Below are 22,274 nucleotides of genomic sequence, written 5' to 3'. Positions count from 1 at the left end.
AATCAGAAACCTTTTGTCACAAGTAGCGACCACCCCCCTCTTAATCCATAACCTTGTCAATATTTATCATTCTTAATATAAGGAGCTCCGGAGTGTCTCGCTTGTGCGACCACAGTTGGGTCGGTGGTCAGACGCTGTACCACAGGGAACATAAACACCATGCGGGAATGCAAACAAATGTTCCGTCTCTCTTCGCTGTTTCCACTTTCTCTCAGAGCCACACTTCTGAGCTCGCTTCCGCAAGAGATTGCATTTCAAAGGCCCCACGGACAAAGCTCTCAATGAACTCCTCGGCACTGGAGTTGAAACGTTTAGTTAAATAAGCACAAGGCTGATGGATTGGGTTTGCAGTTAGGTAAAGTAGTTATTCTAGTAGCATAAAGAGAAATACTGAAGACAAATGTAGTATAGCAGGATGTACACTACATTCCACCAGACTGAATGATATTCCTGGGCAGGACAGGTGATTTTGCTGATCAGCACATGTCAACTTCATTCATTACTCATTTTCAGATAGTTTGTATGTTCAGTGGATTCAATATACACAAAAAAAGGTACTAAACTGTACCAGTCCTTGTCACTGACACATCCTCAAACGTACCCTTTTTTTTACCGCTATGTGTCTTTTGCCTAGAAAGGTGCATGTAGTGTGCCTTTAAAACTTCAGTTTAAAAGGTAATTACAGTCCAGTACATGTATACATACATTTTAAAGAAAGGTACAGTTTAGTACCCTTTTTTCTAAGATTGTAAAACTGAGAAATATGTTCGTGATCAAGATGTATATTGCTGTTTTAGGCTTGTGGTTGTGATACCTCTTTTAGTTGTTGCCATGCTTACTGCATTATGTCATGTCAGGTACACATAGCTAATTCACACACACACTCAGATCTACGCAGAGAAAACAATGAAACATCCAAAACTAACTACGTTTGCCTCTAATTAAAAAGCTGCAGAAAACAAGTATGCCCCTGTTAGAGTTATGAAACTCCCCCTGTCTTATTCACCTCCTCTTCTGATGAAACCCTCAGATTTGAAAAAAGTTCATTTGGACCACATGGTGCTAGCAGAAATTTCTCCTCCACTGAAACATAATTCCACACTGTCCCACCACATTGTTTTTGTCTCTCCTCATGATATTCAGCTCTCTCACCAGAATGGAAAGTACAACTGTGAGGCATTGTTATTTATGGTATGGAAATAGCAAGACCAGGATACTGAAGAGAATGGGCACACATAAAATAAAAGATTTGATTATTCAAAGTTTCTATTCTATAAAATCTATAAAGTTTATCATATATACAGTAAACAGATGTTGCTGTACCTTGGAACCTTCAACAAAGCTAAAGATACCATCAATGCAGTGGAGTTCATGAATGACAAACACAGCCTCTCAACATCTGTAAAAGTGTTCGGGCCCAGTATTCCAGATGTGAACAATTCATTAATCACATCTATATGATTCAGAGGCTTCTGTAAGTACCTGTCATATCCCTTTATATATCCAGAAGTGACTTTATGTGACACACACAGTTCAAAAGAAACTGTATAAACTGTACTGTATTGCAGCTAGATGCAATGTATTTACATCTACATACACGTACAGTATATTTACATATATTTATTATTCATATTCATTTGACAAGCTGAACACAATCAATTCATATAGTTGTGAAAGGGACAGTAATACAACAGTGATACACCATTTGACCAAAACAAATGCAGTATCATTGTAAGAAGAACAGAGAACAGAGATGACCACAGTTAAACTCTAGGATTGACGAGTGCTTGTACACTTATGGAAAAAAATAACAGAAGTACTTTGGCTCTACCTTGAACCATTTTTTCAAGCAAAAACCTTTAGCTATCCAAAGAACCCTTGAAGAACCTGAGACTCTACTCAGTCAAATGATACACTGGAATATTCACTTTCATTAATAGTAGTAAATTACAATAATAACAAGGAACATGGGTCATTGATTACCTCAAATAGTATATTGTAACAATAAGTCTTTAAATAAGAGTGGTGGGAGTGTTTCTGTAAATGTTAAAGTGGTCTCTGAAGGTTGTAAATTGAATCTACAGTATGAATAAAGAGAACTATTTGATGTTTGAATGACAAGTGAGAAAAAATACAAGTTCAGTAAAAAAAATGGCAAAACATAAGGGCATGAATTAAACTGGTTTATACATTGAAGAGTGGCACATAGCCAAACTAGTCTAAACTAGTCCAGTAAATATTAGTTTAAAAGAATGCAATATACTTATTCAAGTAGATACTTATCACATTACTGTAAGATCGCATGTTAATACAAAATATCAGGGAAATGTCACTGATTTAAATGTCATTTGGTGTGACTCAACAGTTGTGCAAATTGTCCATGGAAGTCAAGAGAGAAAAACTGGGAGGGATTGTATACTCTCTCCCCTGTCAATCACAGCAAGACTAGCCAATCATGGGCATCTGTGAGCTCATGTATGAGGAAGAGGACAGATAACGCTTTCCTCTGAGTATGTTACGCTGCCCTGTGATGCATCATGAGCAGTAGTTTGTAAAGATGCAGAGGCTGGCTTTGTGTGTCTCTGAGGAAGCATGTGTTAGCCTTCACCTTCATAGGGGAGAGCTGGATGGTGGGTGAGAATTGGCCAAGACCAAAAGGAGAAAATCATTTTTTGGGGAAGCTGTAAAAATTGCCTATTGTTTAGTAATGAGTAGGGAGAGTCCAACTGAGGAGACAAAAATACAAGGAAAGGATGTCTTGTGGATCCTGTCAGGGTTTTTTTTTTTTTTTTTGGTGTCTTTCATGCTTCTCTCCTTTAAAATGGATAGGATAGCATGTGTTTGCCCAACAGACTGTAGTGATTTGGGTAGAATATAGGCTCTGAGAGGTTCATGTAAGGAGTCGTGGATATCATGCCACTGGAACACTTGTAGGCTATTTGATATTGTGATTTTCTCTCGTGAAATTAACACATCAAAAGTACAGATATTGTCTGCTTCAGTGCCTTTTTATGGGTATTCTACAGTAATCTACTGTTACCTTGTCGATCTAATCCACTCTTCAAACAGTATCAGTAGGCAGTAGGCAGATTCTTATTTCATAGCTCACTCTTACCCACAGATATGAGGTTCACTGAAGTGCAAATCAATGGACCTTCAAAGAAATACTGACATCTTTATGTAATCACCTCTCACTCATGTGTGGAACTTATTCCTCAAGGTGTTGTGATATTCAGCAGGGACAGGAAAATGCTTAACATATTTTTCGTTCGAGTTTGTGTGCTGTGTTATGGCCTTTATGCACCTGCTTTAAATTGCAAGTCTGTGTTGGTAGTCTGGACTCTACAACCGCCGTATGAACTGACAGATGTCTTAAACATGAGAGTCACTTTGCAGATCGTAGTTATTTCCCAAAGGTGACTTTGACACCTGAACTTTCTGTATAACATTTAACCAGACACCAAATGTTTCAAGACCTTTCCACCGAACCATCAAGTGTTAGCTACATTTATACTGGCACCATTTATAATAGCTGTAACTCGTGTGAAATTATATTTCATTCCGCACACGATCCGGAATAAACCTTAATACCATAAAAAAAAACATTCATTACTCTGAAGGTACTGTATTGTTAAACAAACAAACCAAACAAAATACAGAAGGGTTGACATGAAGACTAATGCTGTTCCTAATATTTGTCTCTTATCTCAGATTGGATCAAAAATACGAGACAGATACTCAAACATACATGTAAACTGTAAATATGAGGCTGAACAGAGCACAAGCCTGCATAACAGATGTTTGGGCCAAGTTCTTCCTCCCTCACTATGGACCTGATAAATTAAATGCACATTGGGACAGTGTTTGGACAAGGTAATTCACCAGGCTAAATATATGTTGTCTGCAGGGCTCCTGTGATCCATCTGCCCTCATTAGTTGATTTATCAAAACAGGGGTATCCACAGGAATATTGTAAATCTGTGTCACTTGAGTGCTTTTGAGTGATTATGGCACACATCTAAAACCCCAGTATTTCACTGACAACAGGATTTTTGGGTAGTTTCCCTAACAAACACTGCAGGATATTATGGTGAGATTACAGCAGCTCAAGTGCAGAGCTCACTGTGTGCAGAATTAATGGAATTAAAAACAGAGCGTGAAGATGAGGGCGATAAAGCTTTATAGCAGGAGTTGTTTTAGCAGTTAATGATGTATGAAAGAGCTTTGATCACGCAAGCACAGAGAAAGCTAGAACGGTGCTGAACCAAAAAGTGGAAAAATATGGTGCTTTCCGCTGACAGTTTACAATCTACAAAAAGAAAGGCATTTGGCGTTAAGAAAATCTTATTCTCATATTCTCCAATCCATCCAATATGTATTGTATTTCTAAAAGTCATGTTTCTGCTTGGTTGAGTGAGCTAATATTTAACCCCCGTTCCCAAATGTATACTCAAGGTAATCAAAAATCAATACAAAAATCCTTCACTGCAGTCTGTGAAATTAAGCTTTAAAGCGATTGGGTTCATTTATACATCTATATTAATTCAGAAATGATTTATGTAGGCATCATGATGATAATTAAATGCAATTCAAAAGTAAATTAAAAGGAAATTGAAATAAAAGAAACAAAGACATTTTTAATAAATGATCACAAATGCCTATTCTATTTCAAGTTGCAACTCTCTGCCAGCATTCATCCCCCATAATGTTTTACTGTTTAATCAGTAAAGAGTGACTTCATCTGCTGTAATTTATCTATCTGTAAACTTTATAAATCATCCCAAATACAAACAGATTAATAGGGAAACAGACTCCATGACACCCTTTTTCTTGAACTTTTTACTGAATGCTAGACATGATATTGTACTATTAAATCTGCACTGCAGCTTGATAATTTGATCACACAGCATTTAACAGCCTTAATGTCTGGGACGACCCCATCTATTATGCTGACATATTTGGGTAAGACCCTTTTTGCAGTCTAGTACTTTTATGTTTGTTATTTAAACACTAACTGATGAGGAGGGAAGAAGTGAGAAGGTATAGCTGATCCATGGTATAAGTGAGTATGATGTATAAAACCTGCGGCTAGGCAACAACCCAGCAAAATGTCAAAGCCTAAAAACATTAATAGAAACCAAAAAAACATGTGCCTTTAAAATGGACTCAAAGTCCTGGCAGAGTTTCAGATGCATATTATATTAATTTATTTTTTTTAATTCAGCAAATGATCTGCAGATGTCTCATATGCTTTGTACTTCAGGAGCAATACCTAATGCATTGCTGTAGTAAAGGATATAACATTGAACATCTTGGCTTAGCCTAGCTGCCACATAACATAATTACTAAGGAATTATGCAGGCCTGCAGCGACGGTCTACCTGCTTCATGCCAATTTACAAAAGCCTGTAGTCATTTGCTATATTAGTAGATGTCAAATGACGTACTGAGATGAAGAAAGATAAAACGAAAGAAACTGCGGAATTGTTTTTTAAAGTGTTTTGTTAGTATGGAGCACAAAATAGACAAATATCTATTTGATACTACTTGACAAATGCACTGGAACACGAGATGAAGTCGTGTTTATTTATTTGGACTTTTTTTATTTTTTTTTTGGTTTTTAAAATACAAATACAGCCAGGGCCTACACTAAGAGAGAGAGAGAAAGAAAGAATACAAAAGATAGAAATAAACATACGAAAGGTTATATTAAATAAAAACATCCACATTTTTACATACATTAACACATTTTACAGCTTTCTTATTTTTCAAATTTGAAATTGTTTTTAGGTATTGCTGATCTTCTGTCTTCAGAATTAAAAACAAAGGTTTATTTCCTCTGTATTTACATTTATGTATACTAAATGTAGCTAACAGAAGTAGCAAAGTAATTAATTAATATCCCATATGATAGAACATAAATGAAAAAACAAAACAAACAAATAAAACATTTTCAAAACAAAGTTGAAAGCTGGGCGTGATGTGATCATTACTCAGGGAGCAGAACTCTGACCAGAAACAAGCTGAATGAGGACAACTCCAGAAGAACTGAAAGAAGATCGTGGGTTTTTTTGTTTGTTTGTTTGCTTGTTTGTTTTTGTATATTTATTGAATTTCAGTAAAGCACAAAAGACAAAGACACGGTCAAATTACATTCAGAACTACAATAATACAAAAAAAGAAAAGTGGGGAAGTTTAAGACTTGTGACGTATTAAGTGACCTTTCACCTGTCCGGCTTTGCCAGTGTTCTGACAAATCATCCTACATATCGAGAATAATTTATTAAAAATAAAAAACAAACAAATAAATAAACAAACTATTTAATTAGGGGTTTCTGCGCATGCGCACTTCACTTTGCACTCACATAAAGTCATACTTCTTCCTAAATTTTAATGCTGAAGACATTTTCTGATCCTAAAATAGTACATCAGACATTTCACCTATAGTTTTAAACTGCAGGCATTTTCTGATGAGGTAATAAAGTAGACAAAATAGCACAAAATACCTGCGATATTGTTTTACGAAGACCTATAAATGAAAATGCAGTAGGACTTACTTTATTTATTTATTTATTTATTTATTTATTTATTTATTTATTTATTTATTTATTTATTTAAGATAGTTTTAAGGTTTCTGAATACCTGTCTAATAAAGAAGGGTCAGAAATAATTATGTTATAGTACTTTATAGTGTCGTGATAAACGTAAAAGTCTAACTGTGACTAAAACTACAGGAAGTACAAACATTTATAGTCTATTTGTTTGTAATCTGTCAAACAAAATACAGAGTGATATCATCCGGGCCATTTGTGGGCGTATCTACCGAATAAACCATTATTTTAACTCTGAAACTGGCTGTATCTAATGTGGTTCCTTACTCCCTTTATCTGTGTATTACAGAGACTATAACATGCAGGTTTTTAAACGCCATACACACTGACCTACAGGTCTCATTCATATGCGTTTGGGATTTGCCCATTGGCCACGCCCCCTTGCGTCATCATTACGCGACGAGAGTAAAGCGCGCGCCGGTTTAAACAGCGATAATTGTTGTTTTTACTTACGTGTATTTGAGCATAAACTTACAAGGTCAGTCATGTTGAAGAAAGCACCGAGAGCAGTCTTAAAATCCCACATGAAAAAGAAATCGGACATACGCATCGGAAAAAACGCAGACTTGATGGTAAGTTTTGGGCGGTCAGCTAACGTTAGTTAGCTAAATAGCGATTAAACTTGTTTACATGTACACAGTGAGTTTCATCAGTTTATAGATTTACATTAATATTAAAGTCGTGTTGTGTGACATTACACGGATAAATCATTTAAATACAAACTGTCGGTTTTTCCTGCGAGTGGACCAGCAACCTGTCTGTATTTTATCAAATGTAAAGAAAGAAAACCGCGATTAAGTAAATTAATAATAACACTAATGCCTGTGAGAGTGCTTTGGGAATAGGTTTCCCTTTTTCCATATTATTATTATTTTTCTAATGTGTATAACTTCAAATTTACACACATACATGTATACAAACATACATAAACACACACATACATATACACACACACACATATACAAACATACATACATACAAACATACATATATACAAATATACATATACACACATACATACACACACACACACACACACATACATATATACAAACATACATAAACACACACATACATATACACACACACATATACAAACATACATACATACAAACATACATGCACACACATATACAAACACACATACATACAGAAACATACATATACACGCACACATACATATACACATAAATACACATATTATGTCATATTACTTTAAATCCAGATTTCCAATGTAATACCATCAGTCAGCCATACCAACATACAAAAGCTTCTCATTTAGACACAATTGGATTTCTCCACAATTCTCTTTATATTTTCGCATGAAAGGAAAGGATATGTCCTGTTTCTAAAATAAGGACCAAGCACAGAACCGTACATGTCATTAAAATGTCACGTTAACTTCAAACATTAGAAGGCCAAGCAGTGGGACATAAACACATATAAGCTGAAAACATGATGATCCAGAGGAATGAAACCAAGCCCTCAGGGATGAGTGTAATTTGTGAAATGTTTGCAGGTGTGTTTATTGCCTGTCACTCACTGCTATTCAACACCAACATCACACAAAGGTTCAACTTTGAAAGGCTGAATCTAATACAGATTCCATCAACAGCCATACAAATACAGCTGTCTTGGGAATTACTTGATTTGTGAACCACTTTTACTTGGATTGATATTTGATTATGCAGCTTTATCTCAGAGTATGCTCAGTGTTAAGAGTCCAATCACTGAAACCTAAATGCATGCAGTCCCCTCCGAAAGTATTGGAACGGCAAGGCCAATTCTTTTGCGTTTGCTATACACTGAAGACATTTGAATTCTAGATCAAAAGATGAATATGAGAAGATAGATCAGAATTTCAGCTTTCATTTCCTGATATTTACATCTAGATGTGTTAAGCAACTTGGTACCTTTTGTTTGAACCCATCCATTTTTCAAGTGATCAAAAATATTGGAACATGTGACTGAAAGGTGTTTCTTGTTGCCCAGAGGCACCCTGTTAGATTCATTGTTTAAACAATTAATAGGGCATTGGGCAAGCATTGGGCATATGCTTGCCCAATGCCCTATTGGCAAGAAAAGCAAGGCTGGCCAAAGAAAACAACAGCAGTTGATGACAGAAACATTGTGTGAGCTGTGAAGAAAAACACAAAAACAGTCAGTGAGATCACCAACAACCTCCACATGGCAGTGGTGAAGGCATCACAATCCACTGTTTGAAGAAGACTTTGAGATCAGAAATGTGGAGGCCATACCACAAGATGCAAACCACTCATCAGCATTAAGAAATGGAAGACCAGATTTGAATTTGGAAAGAAATACAGAGACGAGCTATAAAAGTCCTGGAACCAACATTAACCTCTACCAAAGTGATGGAAAGGCCAAAGTGTGGAGAAAGATAAGATCTGCTCTTGATCCAAAACATACGAGCTCAATGGTCACAGTGGAGGTAGTGTCATGGCTTGGGCTTGCATGACCGCTTCTGGAGCAGGCTCACTAATTTACTCATGATGTAACTCATGAGGGTAGCAGCAGAATGAATTCAGAAGCTACAGAAACATTCTGTCTGCGAATTTACAGAGAAATGCATCCAATCTAATTGAGAGGAACTTCATCATGCAGCAAGACAATGACCCAAAACACACTGCAACACAACAAAGAACTTCATCAGAGAAAAAAGTGGAAGGTTTTAGACTGGCCAAGTCAATCACCAGACCTTAACCCAACTGAACAGCATTTCACCTCCTGAAGAGGAGACTGAAACTCCCCCAAAACAAACAACATCTGAAAGAAGCTGTGGTACAAACCTGGACAAGCATCACAAAAGAAGAATGCAACAGTTTGGTGATGTCAGAGGGTCAGCGGCTTGACACAGTTATTGCAAGCAAGGAATATGCAACCAAATATTAACTGTTATTTACTTTCATTTACTTTAAGACTATCTGTTTTTGCTCACCTAAAAACTGGGTGGTCTTTCACTAAAGATGCCACGTTCTAAGATGTTTAACACATCTCCTGTAAATATCAGGAAATGAAAGCCTACCTTAACACTCACTTTTTTCCCAGTTATGCTGTAAAACTCAACTACAGAGGTAATCCACTGAGCAGTCTCTGGTTAAACACTTCTTTAGAATTGTTTACTCACGAGTAACAAGTTATTAGCCAAGGTACAAATTTCTATATGTTAAGCAGTTACGGTTTCTGTGTAACTGTTAAGTGCGAGTCTAAATGGTTAATATTTGAGAACAAGCCAAACTTTACCTGCCTGTAGTTCCACATACTAATGTGAAGAAAATCAAATGACAACATCCACTTTTATTATATAAAACTAAATCAATATGTATCAGTGACATCGCAGAACGAACACATTCACTTTCTCATGTACTGATTATTAATAGTAGCATTGAGCTTAAAAGCAGGAGAGCTACAAAAGCAAAGTAAACACAGTTATAAAGATAAACACTATTTGTCTGTTGATATCTAGTTATAAACAGAAGTCATTTTTAAATATATTACAGCCCTCTTGGCAATCACATGCTTTCAGGTGAAGGCCTGTTGTATTATAAGTATAGATATAATAATGCCTTGTATATCTAACTGTTTAGGCTTTGTGCTGTTTTCATGCCTTCAAGTATTTCTTTCTTTCTTTCTTTCTTTATTTTTTTCTAGTTTTTTGTTTTTTGTTTTTTTTCTTCCCCAAGCACATTTTCTAGTTTATGTGCTGCTTAAGAAGTGGTCAGTTTAAAAGTTATGTAATTATTACTTAACCTCAGATCTGTATTGGGTGTACTACCTATCATAAAATCAACATGTGCAGGCTATTTTATGATAATGTAGTACACACAGTACAGATTAGAGATTAAAACAAATCAGTAATAATGATTAAAAGCCACCTAAGTGGCTAAATATAGCTGTGGTATTTACTAGGAAAGTGCTAGACAACACCACATTATTTTCGCCAGTTTCCTTAAAAGAAAAAAGTGTGTGTGTGGGTGGGTGGGTACACACTGTCCATGCACTAATGGCTCCTAATTAAAAAGCTATTGCAGCTGGTCACGCTTTATTGAGACTGGAGGTGGAGACCCTCCTGAGATGTAAAAACCTACCTGAAAGGAGTGCTGCTTTACAGGGGTCTAATCCAGCCTTTAAACTCAAAGAAAGAATGAGGGGAAAATGAATAAAAGACTCTTTTTTTCATCATACTATGAATGAATATCTGGTTTGATCTGGTTTTCTGTTCTTTTAATGGCATTCCTAATAAGACCATTATTGCCTTCTACACTGATATGACTAGACCTAACTGACGCTGTGATCGTGCGCTAAGGCCACGAGTGTGAGTTGGTTTTCCGGGTCAGACTGAGCAATATGACAATATAATGTCCATATCATGATAAATTATTGTGATATGAAAGTATCATGATATATTTGGGTCGTATGGCCTGGAAAGTAGGTGTCTATATAGTAGCTAGCATTGAAGATGAAGACAAATGATACAAAATGTTTTGTGCAGGTGGGTTCGAGATGATTTGGAACTGTGGCTCTTGATTAAAATTCAAGTTGTAAAAATATTTACATCCAGTAGATACATCCAACTATGAACTCTTAAGTCACTTATGTAATAAGATTCATTCTTGGGCCATTTTGTGAAATGATTTATGGTAAGGATGTTCCAACAAGTGCGGTTTCTAGCTTTTTTGCGCCAGCCTGTGAACTTGACTTGCCACTTTCATTGCTCAAGGTTATAAGTGTGTGTTAAGGTTGGTGCAATGGCTTAACGTCATCCTTTGTTCTCATGTTGAGCTGAGATGGACTCTGGAGCATGTGATGGTTGATTGAACTTGAAAATAATCAGTTTCATCCTTCTGGGAAGCTGTGAAAGTGTGTTTTTATATTCTACATTTGTCTACAAACTAGGGACCCCTTTCCAGTGAAACGGAGAAAGTTCATTAATAAAGCTTATTCTCACCGAGCACTTTATTAGGAACACAATAGTAACACTAGGGCCTCTCTTTGCTCTCAAAACAGCCTCAATTCTTCGTGGCATGGATTCCACAAGATTTTGGAGACATTCCTTTCTGGTCCATGTTGGCAGGATTGCATCATGCCATTCCTGTAAATTTTTCAGGTGCACTTTCATGCTGCGAATCTCTCGTTCTACCACATCCCAAAAGTGTGCTATTGGATTCAGATCCGCTGAAGGTCACTGAAGAACACTGAACTCATTGTCACGTTCATGAAACTAGTTTGAGATGATTTTGCTTTGTGACATGGTGCATTATCATGCTGGAAGTAGCCATTAGAAGATGGTAAATTGTGGTAATGAAGGGATGAACATGGTCAGCAACAATACTCAAATAGACGGTGGCATTCGAGCGATAAGTGATTGGTATTAACAGGCCCAAAGTGTGCCAAGAAAACATTCCCCACACCATTACAGCACCTCCACCAGCCTAGACTGTTGACACAAGGCAGGTTGGGTCCATGGACTCATGCTGTAGGCACCAAATTCTGACCCTACCATCTGTGTGCCTCAGCACAAGTCGAGATTCATCAGATCAGGCTACGTTTTTCCAGTCTTCAGCTGTCCAGTTTTGGTGAGTCTGTGCCCACTGCAGCCTCAGCTTTCTGTTCTTGGCTGACAGAAGTGGAACCTGACATGGTCTTCTGCTGTTGTAGCTCATTCACCTCAAGGTTCAACGTGTTGTGCATTCTGAGATGCTTTTCTGCTCACCACAATTGTACAGAGTAGTTATCTGAGTTACTGTAGCCTTTCTGTCAGCTCGAACCAGAGAGGCCATTCTCCGTTGGCATTTCCGTCCGCAGAAATGCTGCTTACTGGATGTTTTTTCTTTCTTGCACCATTTTGAGGGAACTCTAGAGACCGTTGTGTGTGAAAATCCCAGGAGATCAGCAGTTACAGAAATACTCAAAACAGCCTGTCCGGCATCAACAATCGTGCCACGGTCAAAATCACTGAGATCATGTGTTTTTCCTCATTCTGATGTTGATGTGAACATTACCCAAAGCTGCTGCTGCCACACAATTGGCTGATTAGATAATTGCATGAATGAGTAGGTGTACAGGTGTTCCTAATAAAGTGCTCAGTGGGTGGATATCTACCACTTTGTTTTTAATGAACATATATATATTTTTTTTTTTTACAAGTTAATGAACATTTTCTTAGGTTGTGTGTTTTATTTAATATAATTCTACAATAGCTTATACAAAACAGAGTAAGTGTAACTGGTTCTTTCATGAAAACAGCTCTAATTATAGATCTATACAATTTTTCTGATTCATTCAGCATTACAAATGAATAAATATAATTTATTTAGAGTTCTTCCATTCCTTTAATCATTCTCTTTTTTTTTTTCTTATATATATATGAAATCAGTAACAATCTTGAGGGACTATTACTCTTCTAATCTGTAGCCCTGGTGCTCACACATTTTTCGGCACCCTTTCCTCTCTGAAGTTTCACATTTTTCATGTGTTTGTGCGAGGCGGTGAAGAGTGGCCTTGGCTTTAATCAGTTAGGTTGAGTCGTTATGTTTTGGCAAAGCCTTTGGCACAGTGCAAGTCTGAGCTTCTCAGCTTTCATTCTCCTAACAACATTTCTTAAGAGCAGCTGTTGGAAAAATGTTCAGACGCCCCAAAGATGACCTACAATTATGAAAATGAGGTATTAATAGATTTAAATTGCATCCAAATGGTCATCATGTACATGCACAATGAAATCATTAGCTGTGTTTGGAAAATTTTCTGGATGTGGTTAAGACGCCAGACACTTACTTCATATATACATTTATGTGCGTGCACACATGACAGAGAGAAAGAACAGAAGAGAAGATGTGGTCAAAGGAACAGAAGATGGTACATAAGACCCGCCTTACTGCTTTGCCTTGTGTCACAAGAGGCAAGAGGATGTGCGACTGGCTTGAATTACTGAGTTACTGTGTGTGGGCAGTGTGGGCTTGCATTGTGGCAAGTGTGACTAGCTACACTCAGTTTTAATCTCAATTTTTAGTGAAGTAGTTTCTTTCCTTGGACTTTTTCTTAGCTGCATTCTCCCTAGTTTACTTTTTATTCTTTTACAAAATTTGAATCAAATACATTTAATCAAAGAATAAATATTTAATGTTTAAAGTGTAACTGCTGTACCCATCACTAATGCACGTTAATCCTACCTTCTGAACTGCATCTGCAGAGAGAAGCTTAGTGGCTTAAATGCAGTTCTTTTAAATTTTATTGAGATCATATGATGCACTTATGCATCGCACACACGTCTCCTCCGTACTTTTACGTCAGTGGAAGCATTTATCACATACATAAGCATTAGAATTGGTTATGAATACATTGTGAATTTAAAACTCTGCTCATGATGACTGAGAAATAATTCTTTATTTCCCCAAAGAGTAAAATTGCAACTTTCTTTATGCAATGTGCTAAAGTGCAGATTGAAAAAATATCCTTAATTACCCTTAAACGTGCTTTCCTTTTATTTTATGCTGTCTTAATATAGACAGTCTTAGTTAACTTAAACATTTTATAGAGCCTTTATTGTTTGTTGAACATATGGTTTGAGTTGTCAAAGTGATTAATGTAAAATGTATCTGAACCAGTGACTAGTGAGACCTTTATTAGCCGTAACCTCAGCCAAATGCTTTCTGATTAGGGATTAGGAGGTATTGTGCACTTGCGTTTATAATAAGAAGCTTTCATGTTTATTTTTGGTATTTCTTCCTCATTAGGCCTGCTTCAGATCATGACACAGGATTTCAGTGGAAGTAAGGCCATACCTCAGGCTCAGCCACTCTACGGGGATACAGAGTACACACAAACACAAGGGTGCATTGATCTGCAGTGTAGACCCCTGTTTAGTTTTTTTTTTTTTTGCCAGTGGATGACCAAATGAAAACTGAAATATAAAATTTTGACTACATCTCAGGAGGAAAAGTGAAGGTCTGCTAAACATCCACTGATCACCTGTTCCTTAGGGACATACCACACAATTCATGGTATATACACCATATGGCTGAAAGGTTGTGTACACCTGATCATCGCACTCATATGTGCTTGTTGAACATCTCATTCCCCCTTTGCTGTTACAAAAACCTCCATTCTTCTGGGAAGGCTTTTCACTAGATTTTGGAGCGTGGCTGTGGGGATTTGTGTTCATTCACCCACAAGAGCATTAGTGAGATCAGGCACTGATGTCTGGTGAGGAGGTCTGGTGTGCGGTTGATGTTCCAGTTCATCCCAAAGGTGTTCAGTGGGGTTGAGGTCAGGGCTCTGTACAGGACACTCGAGTTCTTCCACTCCAACCTTCACACACCATGTCTTCATGGAGCTCGCTTTGTGCACAGGGGCATTGTCATGCTGGAACAAGTTTCAGCCTCTTGGTTCCAGTGAAGGGAAATTGTAATGCTACCGCATATAAAGTCATTCTAGACAATTGTGTGCTTCCAGCTTCGTGGCGACAGTTTGGGGAAGAACCACATATTGGTGTGATGGTCAGGTGTTCACAAACTTTTGGCCACATAGTGTACATCTGCAAAGCTGAGATGAGACAATAGGACACCACCCAGTGCTACATTAAACTATCTCATGTAATCCATTTCTCTTGTTTGTATTTGCAACTACAGAGGTTTTCTTAAAAAATGCTTGCATGACCAAAGTGTGATGAAAGATGTGATTTATAAGAAGTGATGGAAAACAATGCAACAGCCCACACTGTGTTTTTTGGCCACTACTAGTTTAGAGTAATCTTATAGTGTTTCTATGTGATTTATAACAATTTGAAGATGAATTTCTGTGTGTAACTCCTTTGGTGTGATAAAATAAAATATCCATTGAAGTTATTGCCATTTATCATGCATAAGCTGTTTTTGGCTGACTCCTGCACAAAATGTTATCGTATTGTCAGAGATGAGTAATTGTTGGGTTGTTTGTGTTGTGTAATCAGGTCCAACTGAATCTGCTGCTTGTCTTACATCGACTGGCAGAAGAGTCCAGAATCAAGGCCTTTGAGGAGAAAACAGCCACTATCAAAGTCCACCACGTTAAAGCTGTTGCAAAGGTACTCACTCTAGTCTTGTTAATAGTTCTATTTCAGTCTGAAAGATGTGCTACTAAATGTAGGAAAAGCCTCATTATTTCTGATCTTGTAATATCACATCATATATTCACCAGTCTCTACTCCAGTTCTGTTGATTCAGTGTTTATTGCTTTTGCTCCCTCGCTAATGATCTATAATTGATTGTTTTCATTCTTTTTTTGATGTGATGTAAGCATTTACAAAATTGTTTAACTTCTGCTGCTTGGCAGTGCAACATAGGGGAAACATGCTTTCCCTCAGCCTAGTGCTTATTTAAGAATCTAAGAATGTGTTGGGTTGAGTAGGTGTTAGGCATTAAAAGCACTGAGAGTGCCTCTGATCAGCTGGATTAAGTTTCACCTACATAATAATTCAATCAGTCTGCATTGCTAACAGATGTCACCCAGGGCCGCTTCACTGGTCTGTACAGCAGTATGTGTCAGAACCGTGTACAGGACTCTTTCTCACTAATCCCGCTCCCATCCACTCACAAAGGAGTTCTGACCAATTCCGCCCACTCCTACAGTTTTTTCTTTTTCTGATACACACCTCTATTATGCATTACTCCAGTCATTATAGATAGTACTGGACGGTAAGGACCTGCCTAGCTTGAGCAGAGCTCAATCTTTAATTCCTGTTACAAATACTGCTCATTTCTGGACTGTAGATGACCCCTTAAATGTAAGTCTAGGCAATTAGACTCATACAAGTGGACTTAGTTTTATTAATGTTTTACCTTTATATCTTTTTCAGTATTTCGTACTCATGTGTAAGTAGAAACACAGATAATTCTATGTAGACTTACACCTATACGACATTCAGGATGACTTGAATGACTGAAAACCTTTACAGATGTCACCGGAGTATCAGTTTTTATATATGTGATTCTGAGACTAATCTAAAGCCTGACAATTTATGTTTGGTCATGGGGTGCTGAAGTTTGAACACCTCATAGACATTACAGTGTTGGAGTCAGGTATTAGTGCAGAATTGCATATTTGTAAATGGGAACAATTCCAAAAGTAAACCCACATGTCTGACACATCAGTTTTAGGCAAACGTGACCTTTTATTGATCACTATAGACGCAGCATACATATTAGGTATATAACAATACGTTATACGAATTGAATAGATAACATGATGAATACAAATACAGATACGAACAGGAGGTACACTATTCAGGATTTTGTTATGCCTCCTAAAGCCTGATTGCGCAAGCAGGAGGTTTTACTTTCATGCGGGCACAAGTGATTTGTCAGACATGAAGCTTAAATAAAGACCACGTTCATTAAATTGAACATGCAATGGTAGTTATTAACTAGTTGGTCAAGGTGGTTTAAGTGAGGCTACTAGTTTTTTTTTTTTTTTTTTTTAGTAACAGACCCAAATAAATTTGTTAGAAAATGTCATGGGCAGATCTAAACAAATAATAACCTTGCCAGCAAGATTAAAAACAGTTTCACACACACACATCTCAAGTGATATGAAGTTGACGCAGAATTCAGAATGCTGAAAGTGCTGATATTTCTATCTCTGGGGTTATTTTCCAGTTCTTCCAGTGTTTCTGGGGGCTAGAGTGGCGGGGACGTTTGATTGGTTGGTTGGTTGGTTGGTTGGTTGGTTGGTTGGTTTAGGCCATGCCCACTCCGGGTATAAAAATCCAGATAGAGATACAAATATTTTGAGCACTAAACAGATACAGAAGGTGGCATTGTGTTACAACCCTAATACATATGTAAGAAAATGTCAATAGCTTGCAGTCCTTGGAGATTTATTTGTTTGTTTTTTACAAAAAGAATAAAAGACAATGTCTTTTTTTTTTTAAACTCCCTATGTTGTGGATGTTACTCCAGCTCTGTTAATCCAAACAGTTTTTGCACCAAAAGAATCAAAGTAGTGCTAAACACCCATCCAGCCAACTTTAAGTCAGCATGATGCATTTATTTTTCTGATGTAGAGAAGCTTATTTGATTTAGATGTAATTCAATGCAGAGTTGAGTGCTATCCATGCATGAGCTGGAGTGGTGTGAATAATGGTCTGGTTGCTGTGCTAAAGAGCAGACTCATTACAACCTGTCACAACCAAATATGTTCGAAATTACATGTCTTGGGTAGTTTGCTCATGTCACACAGATGTAATAAATTGAAAATAACAGCGCAAATCTGAGCAAATGAGAAGAAAGGAAATGAGAAGCATAACTGGAAGACTGGTTTGTGACAGAGATGAGGAATGAGCTGTTTGATTTTGTTATGCTGTTATGCCTCTTCTGTTTTTCTGTTTGCCTTCCAGAAATTGTTGAAGAGCACACGAGGATGAGGTGGAACACATTGCTTCCTCTGTGAGCCTGAAGCTGCACAGAGCCCACAGTCTGAGAGAGCCCAGGTATCCAGTGCTCTCCAGACTCAACCTCTCACTGGGGCCAGGACACATGAGTCATGCCATGAGTCCACATACGCTTACCATTTGCTCATCTTTACCTTAGGACCTTCTTCGTCTTTTTTTTTTTTTTAAATTTGATTGTTTTTTGTAGTCCTAAAATGTGCAACCTGCAAGATAGTGTGCAAACACTCCCTCTCAGATTAATTCCCTTTGGAGATCTGTTCACTTTTCCTCTACATTACTGTTGACCTTTTGCTTTCGAGTGGTGTTGGGAAATAGCTGTGTATAAACTTTTAGTCCGTGACTGATGGTATCGGGCCTGAATATCCGTAGCCACAAATGTTTTCCTCCTGTATTTTGGATTTTTATTAGTACTTAATACTTGTTAATAAACAATTTGTGCCACTTAACTTGGGCGTAATATGTTACCCTGACACTCCGTTTGTCTCTTCCTCCCTTTCGTTTATGTGCATATGAATAAAAAAAAAAAACTTTGGCCGTTTGCCACATACAACAGTTGAACTATTATCTCAGAGCCAATCCTCAAAGCAGGATTTTTGCAAGAAGACTTTCTTAGCATGAAAGGAAATGCAGATGATATCTTTGTTGACACAATATCAACCTTCTAAGACTGTTGCTTTCATTTAAACTCTAATTATGTACAGAGCGTTACTTGCTTTTCCCTTATGACAGTTAACACAATCTCTTACTGTAAAATATCTCCATTGAGGCCAAGCATTTGGCCCATTGGTGCATCTAGTGCTAATTAACTCTATTCCTGCAGCAGGACATTGCCTCATGGGTAATTTGTGTGGTTAAAAGAACAAAGGGCTTGACCTCGGGCCACAGGAAAGTAAATGTTTGGATCTCCCTTTGTGTGTGTGTATGGATGCCAGGCTATCCCACTGATGACCACATGGTCTGGGAGGCACCCAGCCCTAATCCTACTGTCAGAATTAATTGGAGTGCCTGTGCTGTGCGTTCAGTGCTTTGCTTACAGAAGACTTGAGTTTTAAAAAAGTAGGCTTTGATAGCATATTCTTAAAAAAAAGTAGAATGTTCTCCAGACCTCTAGCCTCACCTTTCTTATCTTAATCCAGCAAAAATCTGAGTCACTTGCACACTGGAAACAGCCGCTTCTTCCCATCAGCTTATTCATCATGTTTCTGCATGTTGTCCGATTAGAGACTGAGGTCATCCTGCAACGGCTGGTTGACCGTGGTCGTGACCTGTCCTTCACCTTTCGTGTCCAGTAGAGGGCGACCATGCTGAAAATACCACAGTCTTTCAGTTCATTACTGTGAAGGACAAGGTGCCTTCGAAGCCATGCATATATGAAATTCCTTCTTTCTACAAAGTGTGTGGAAACTAAATCAGTCATATGTTACACCAAACACTTAATGCAAATAAATGGTTCAAAAATGAAAAAAAAAACTAGCAAGTTCTTACTTAAAGGATAATTCCAGCATAAAACTAGCTTTAAATAAGTTGTCATTATACAAGAAAACAAGTCATACAATCATTGTGGAATTATAATTCCAAGCAGCTAATCAATATTTGCCAATTGTATTGCAGGGGGTGAGATTCATATGTATACAAGTGAGGAAAGAACAGCACATCATTCAATAACATTTACACTTTTTTTTTTTTTTTTTTTTTGACTGCAGCGTGCCCAGTGTGGTAAAAGGTGGTGATGTTCACCATTCCCCAGAAGTAGCTGTAGAATTTTGCAAAAATAATAAAAAATGATGTATATTAATGACTGTACAGCCAGCACTTCAGACAGTAAGACTATGAGATAGACCAGAAAGCAGAGTTATTGGGTTATTCACCAAAGAAGAGTCTAAAGAAAACTTTAATTCCATCAGTGGTGGAAAGTATACAAAACACACACCTTTGAGTAAAGGTACTGCTAGTGTAGTTATAATTCTTTTGAGTAAAAGTAGTGATCAAGAAAATTACTCAGGTGTCAGTTGTACATTGAAAAACCTCCTCAGAACTTACTTTACAAATTTTTTTATATGTCTACCACTGACACAACAAATCCAAAAAAGTTCCTTTTGTTAACAAACCAAGTGAGCTATGTTTAAATGAACACCGCCTTGATTATCAACAGTATAGAAAGAAAGGGAATGTTAGCTGGCTAGCTGATTTAGTCAAAGGCTGTTGGTGTTTCAGTAGATTCATGCTAGATTGCTAGATTCATTAGCTAGCTGATGTTAATTCATACATGTTTCCAGCTACATAGTTAGCTATGTAGCAAAGATGCCCCTTACACATTATCCTGAGTGTTACCTATAGGTTGTAGCAGTGCTTAGATTTAACACAACAGGCTATTGCTACCAAAAATCAAAATGACATCTTAAGTTTATTACATTCTTGTTTTCCTGATGGAAAACATTAGATGTGGCTAGCTAGTCTAGCTTATTCAGCTAGCTAATGGCTTACCTGTACATGTTTCTGCAGGTTGGATGCCGATACGTGTAATGCCGATATCTCCACAGGTTTCGGGACGCATAATTTGCAGATCATTATCATGCCGTTTCCTTTGAAGATGCCTGATAAATTGGGCCAGGGTTGCTTCCACACTTCCCAGAGAAGATTTGTATGTCATCTCAGTCTTAGAAGGAGTCAGAAGGACTAACTAATGTTACTATATTTAACTGGCTATCTTGAGAGTTTAGTTTATAACATTATCATCTGGGAAATGTTGACTGAGATTTGCTATGGTTCATGTTCAGTTAGGTGTCGGATTGATCTAGGGTTAGATTTAGGCAATAGTAAGTGTTTGAATCTGTTATGCTCCCTCCCAGCACATAATTTACACAGTAATTTAACTTATCAAGGAAAGAGCTTTTAAAGATAAACTGGCCAAAAGTATGTAGACTCCTGACCATATGTTGGCCTTCCCCAAACTATTGCCGCCAAGTTGGAAGCACACAGTTGTGTAGAATGTCTTATACATGTGCATACATTAAGATTTCCTGGAACCAAGGGGCCCAAACCTGTTCCAGCATGACAATGCCCCTGAGCACAAAGTGAGGTCCATAAAGACATGGTTTAGCAAGGTTGGTGTGGAAGAACTTGAGTGGCCTGCACAGAGTCCTGAACACCTTTGGGATAACTGGAGTGCAGACTATGCGCTAGGCCTCCTCACCCAACGTCAATATCCAACCTCACTAATGCTCTTGTGGCTGAATGGGCAAAAATCCCTACAGCCACATTCCAAAATCCAGTGGCAAGCCTTCCCAGAAGAGCAAACAAGACAGAGTCCATATTTATGCCCATGGGTTTGGAACGGGACGTTCAACATGAATATAGTGGTGTTGTGGTCAGGTGTCCACATACTTTTGACCATATAGTGTGTCAAGGTGGAGGGGCCAGCGAAAGCTACCTTTCCCTAATTAGTGGCGCCAAATTAACAACAGATATAGCCTTGTCTCTGTTTGTTGATCTTGTAAAAGGACTTGGAAAGATCTGTTGGGTGCGATGTAATCAGTCCCCACCCACCTTGATTTTGCGATGAGGATAATTTCATCTTTCAGTAGGAATAAGGTGGAGAACTGAAGGGTGTGCACAGGATTGCTACCCCATTTTAATATTTTCCTTCAAGTTGCTGCTTGACCTGACCTCAGGTTTACGTGACTCATGCAGACAAATGAGCTAACGGAACTGTTTCTGTCACTTCCATAGGCTCATATCCACTTTGGGGCAGTGACAAATGGCTGCTTGCCTGCTCTGCACTGTGGCTCACAGCTTATGCTAACCTGTCCAAACTCTCCCCTCTGATGATATCACCTTAGAAACAGAAACTTTGTGCGGTCTCTGGTGAGAGTGAGGATTCCACTTCCACACCTGTGCACAGTGTCACTAAGTTTATGTCATGCCCTGCTGCTCAAGAGCCTTGATTTACACGAGGAAAATAATCATAGGCCTCATGACTATCTGATGTCATACTGGCAGGAACAGAGCAGAATGTTAGCATGCCAGGTGGAAGCCTAGTACAAGCGGATCTCTTGTAGCTTTACCGTCAGCAACTCGGTTTGAAAGCTTTGCTACAACTTATCAGAAACATCTTTACAGTGGAAGAGTATATATGATGTATTTGTTTCTCTGTAGTGGAACAGTGCTTGCTTGTAGTTTGCCTTTTAGAGCTTTAACTGCTTTTTTCTGATGGTTTTT

The 22,274-nt window shown here is 37.8% G+C and overlaps 1 protein-coding gene across 1 annotated transcript; it reads left to right on the top strand.

Annotated features, from left to right (window-relative positions):
- Positions 1-6,974: 6,974 nt before the first annotated feature.
- On the top strand, positions 6,975-18,502 carry cenpw (centromere protein W). Its single transcript, XM_026914141.3, has 3 exons — positions 6,975-7,182; positions 15,579-15,692; positions 18,003-18,502. The coding sequence occupies exons 1-3, from the start codon at positions 7,096-7,098 to the stop codon at positions 18,027-18,029; spliced, it is 228 nt and encodes a 75-aa protein (XP_026769942.1). The 5' UTR covers positions 6,975-7,095; the 3' UTR covers positions 18,030-18,502.
- Positions 18,503-22,274: the final 3,772 nt, after the last annotated feature.

Source organism: Pangasianodon hypophthalmus, chromosome 1 (genome assembly GCF_027358585.1).
Source record: "Pangasianodon hypophthalmus isolate fPanHyp1 chromosome 1, fPanHyp1.pri, whole genome shotgun sequence".
Classification (NCBI taxonomy): Eukaryota; Metazoa; Chordata; class Actinopteri; order Siluriformes; family Pangasiidae; genus Pangasianodon; species Pangasianodon hypophthalmus.
The sequence above is the reverse complement of the archived record's forward strand: the minus strand, read 5'-3'. Positions and strand labels throughout refer to the sequence as shown.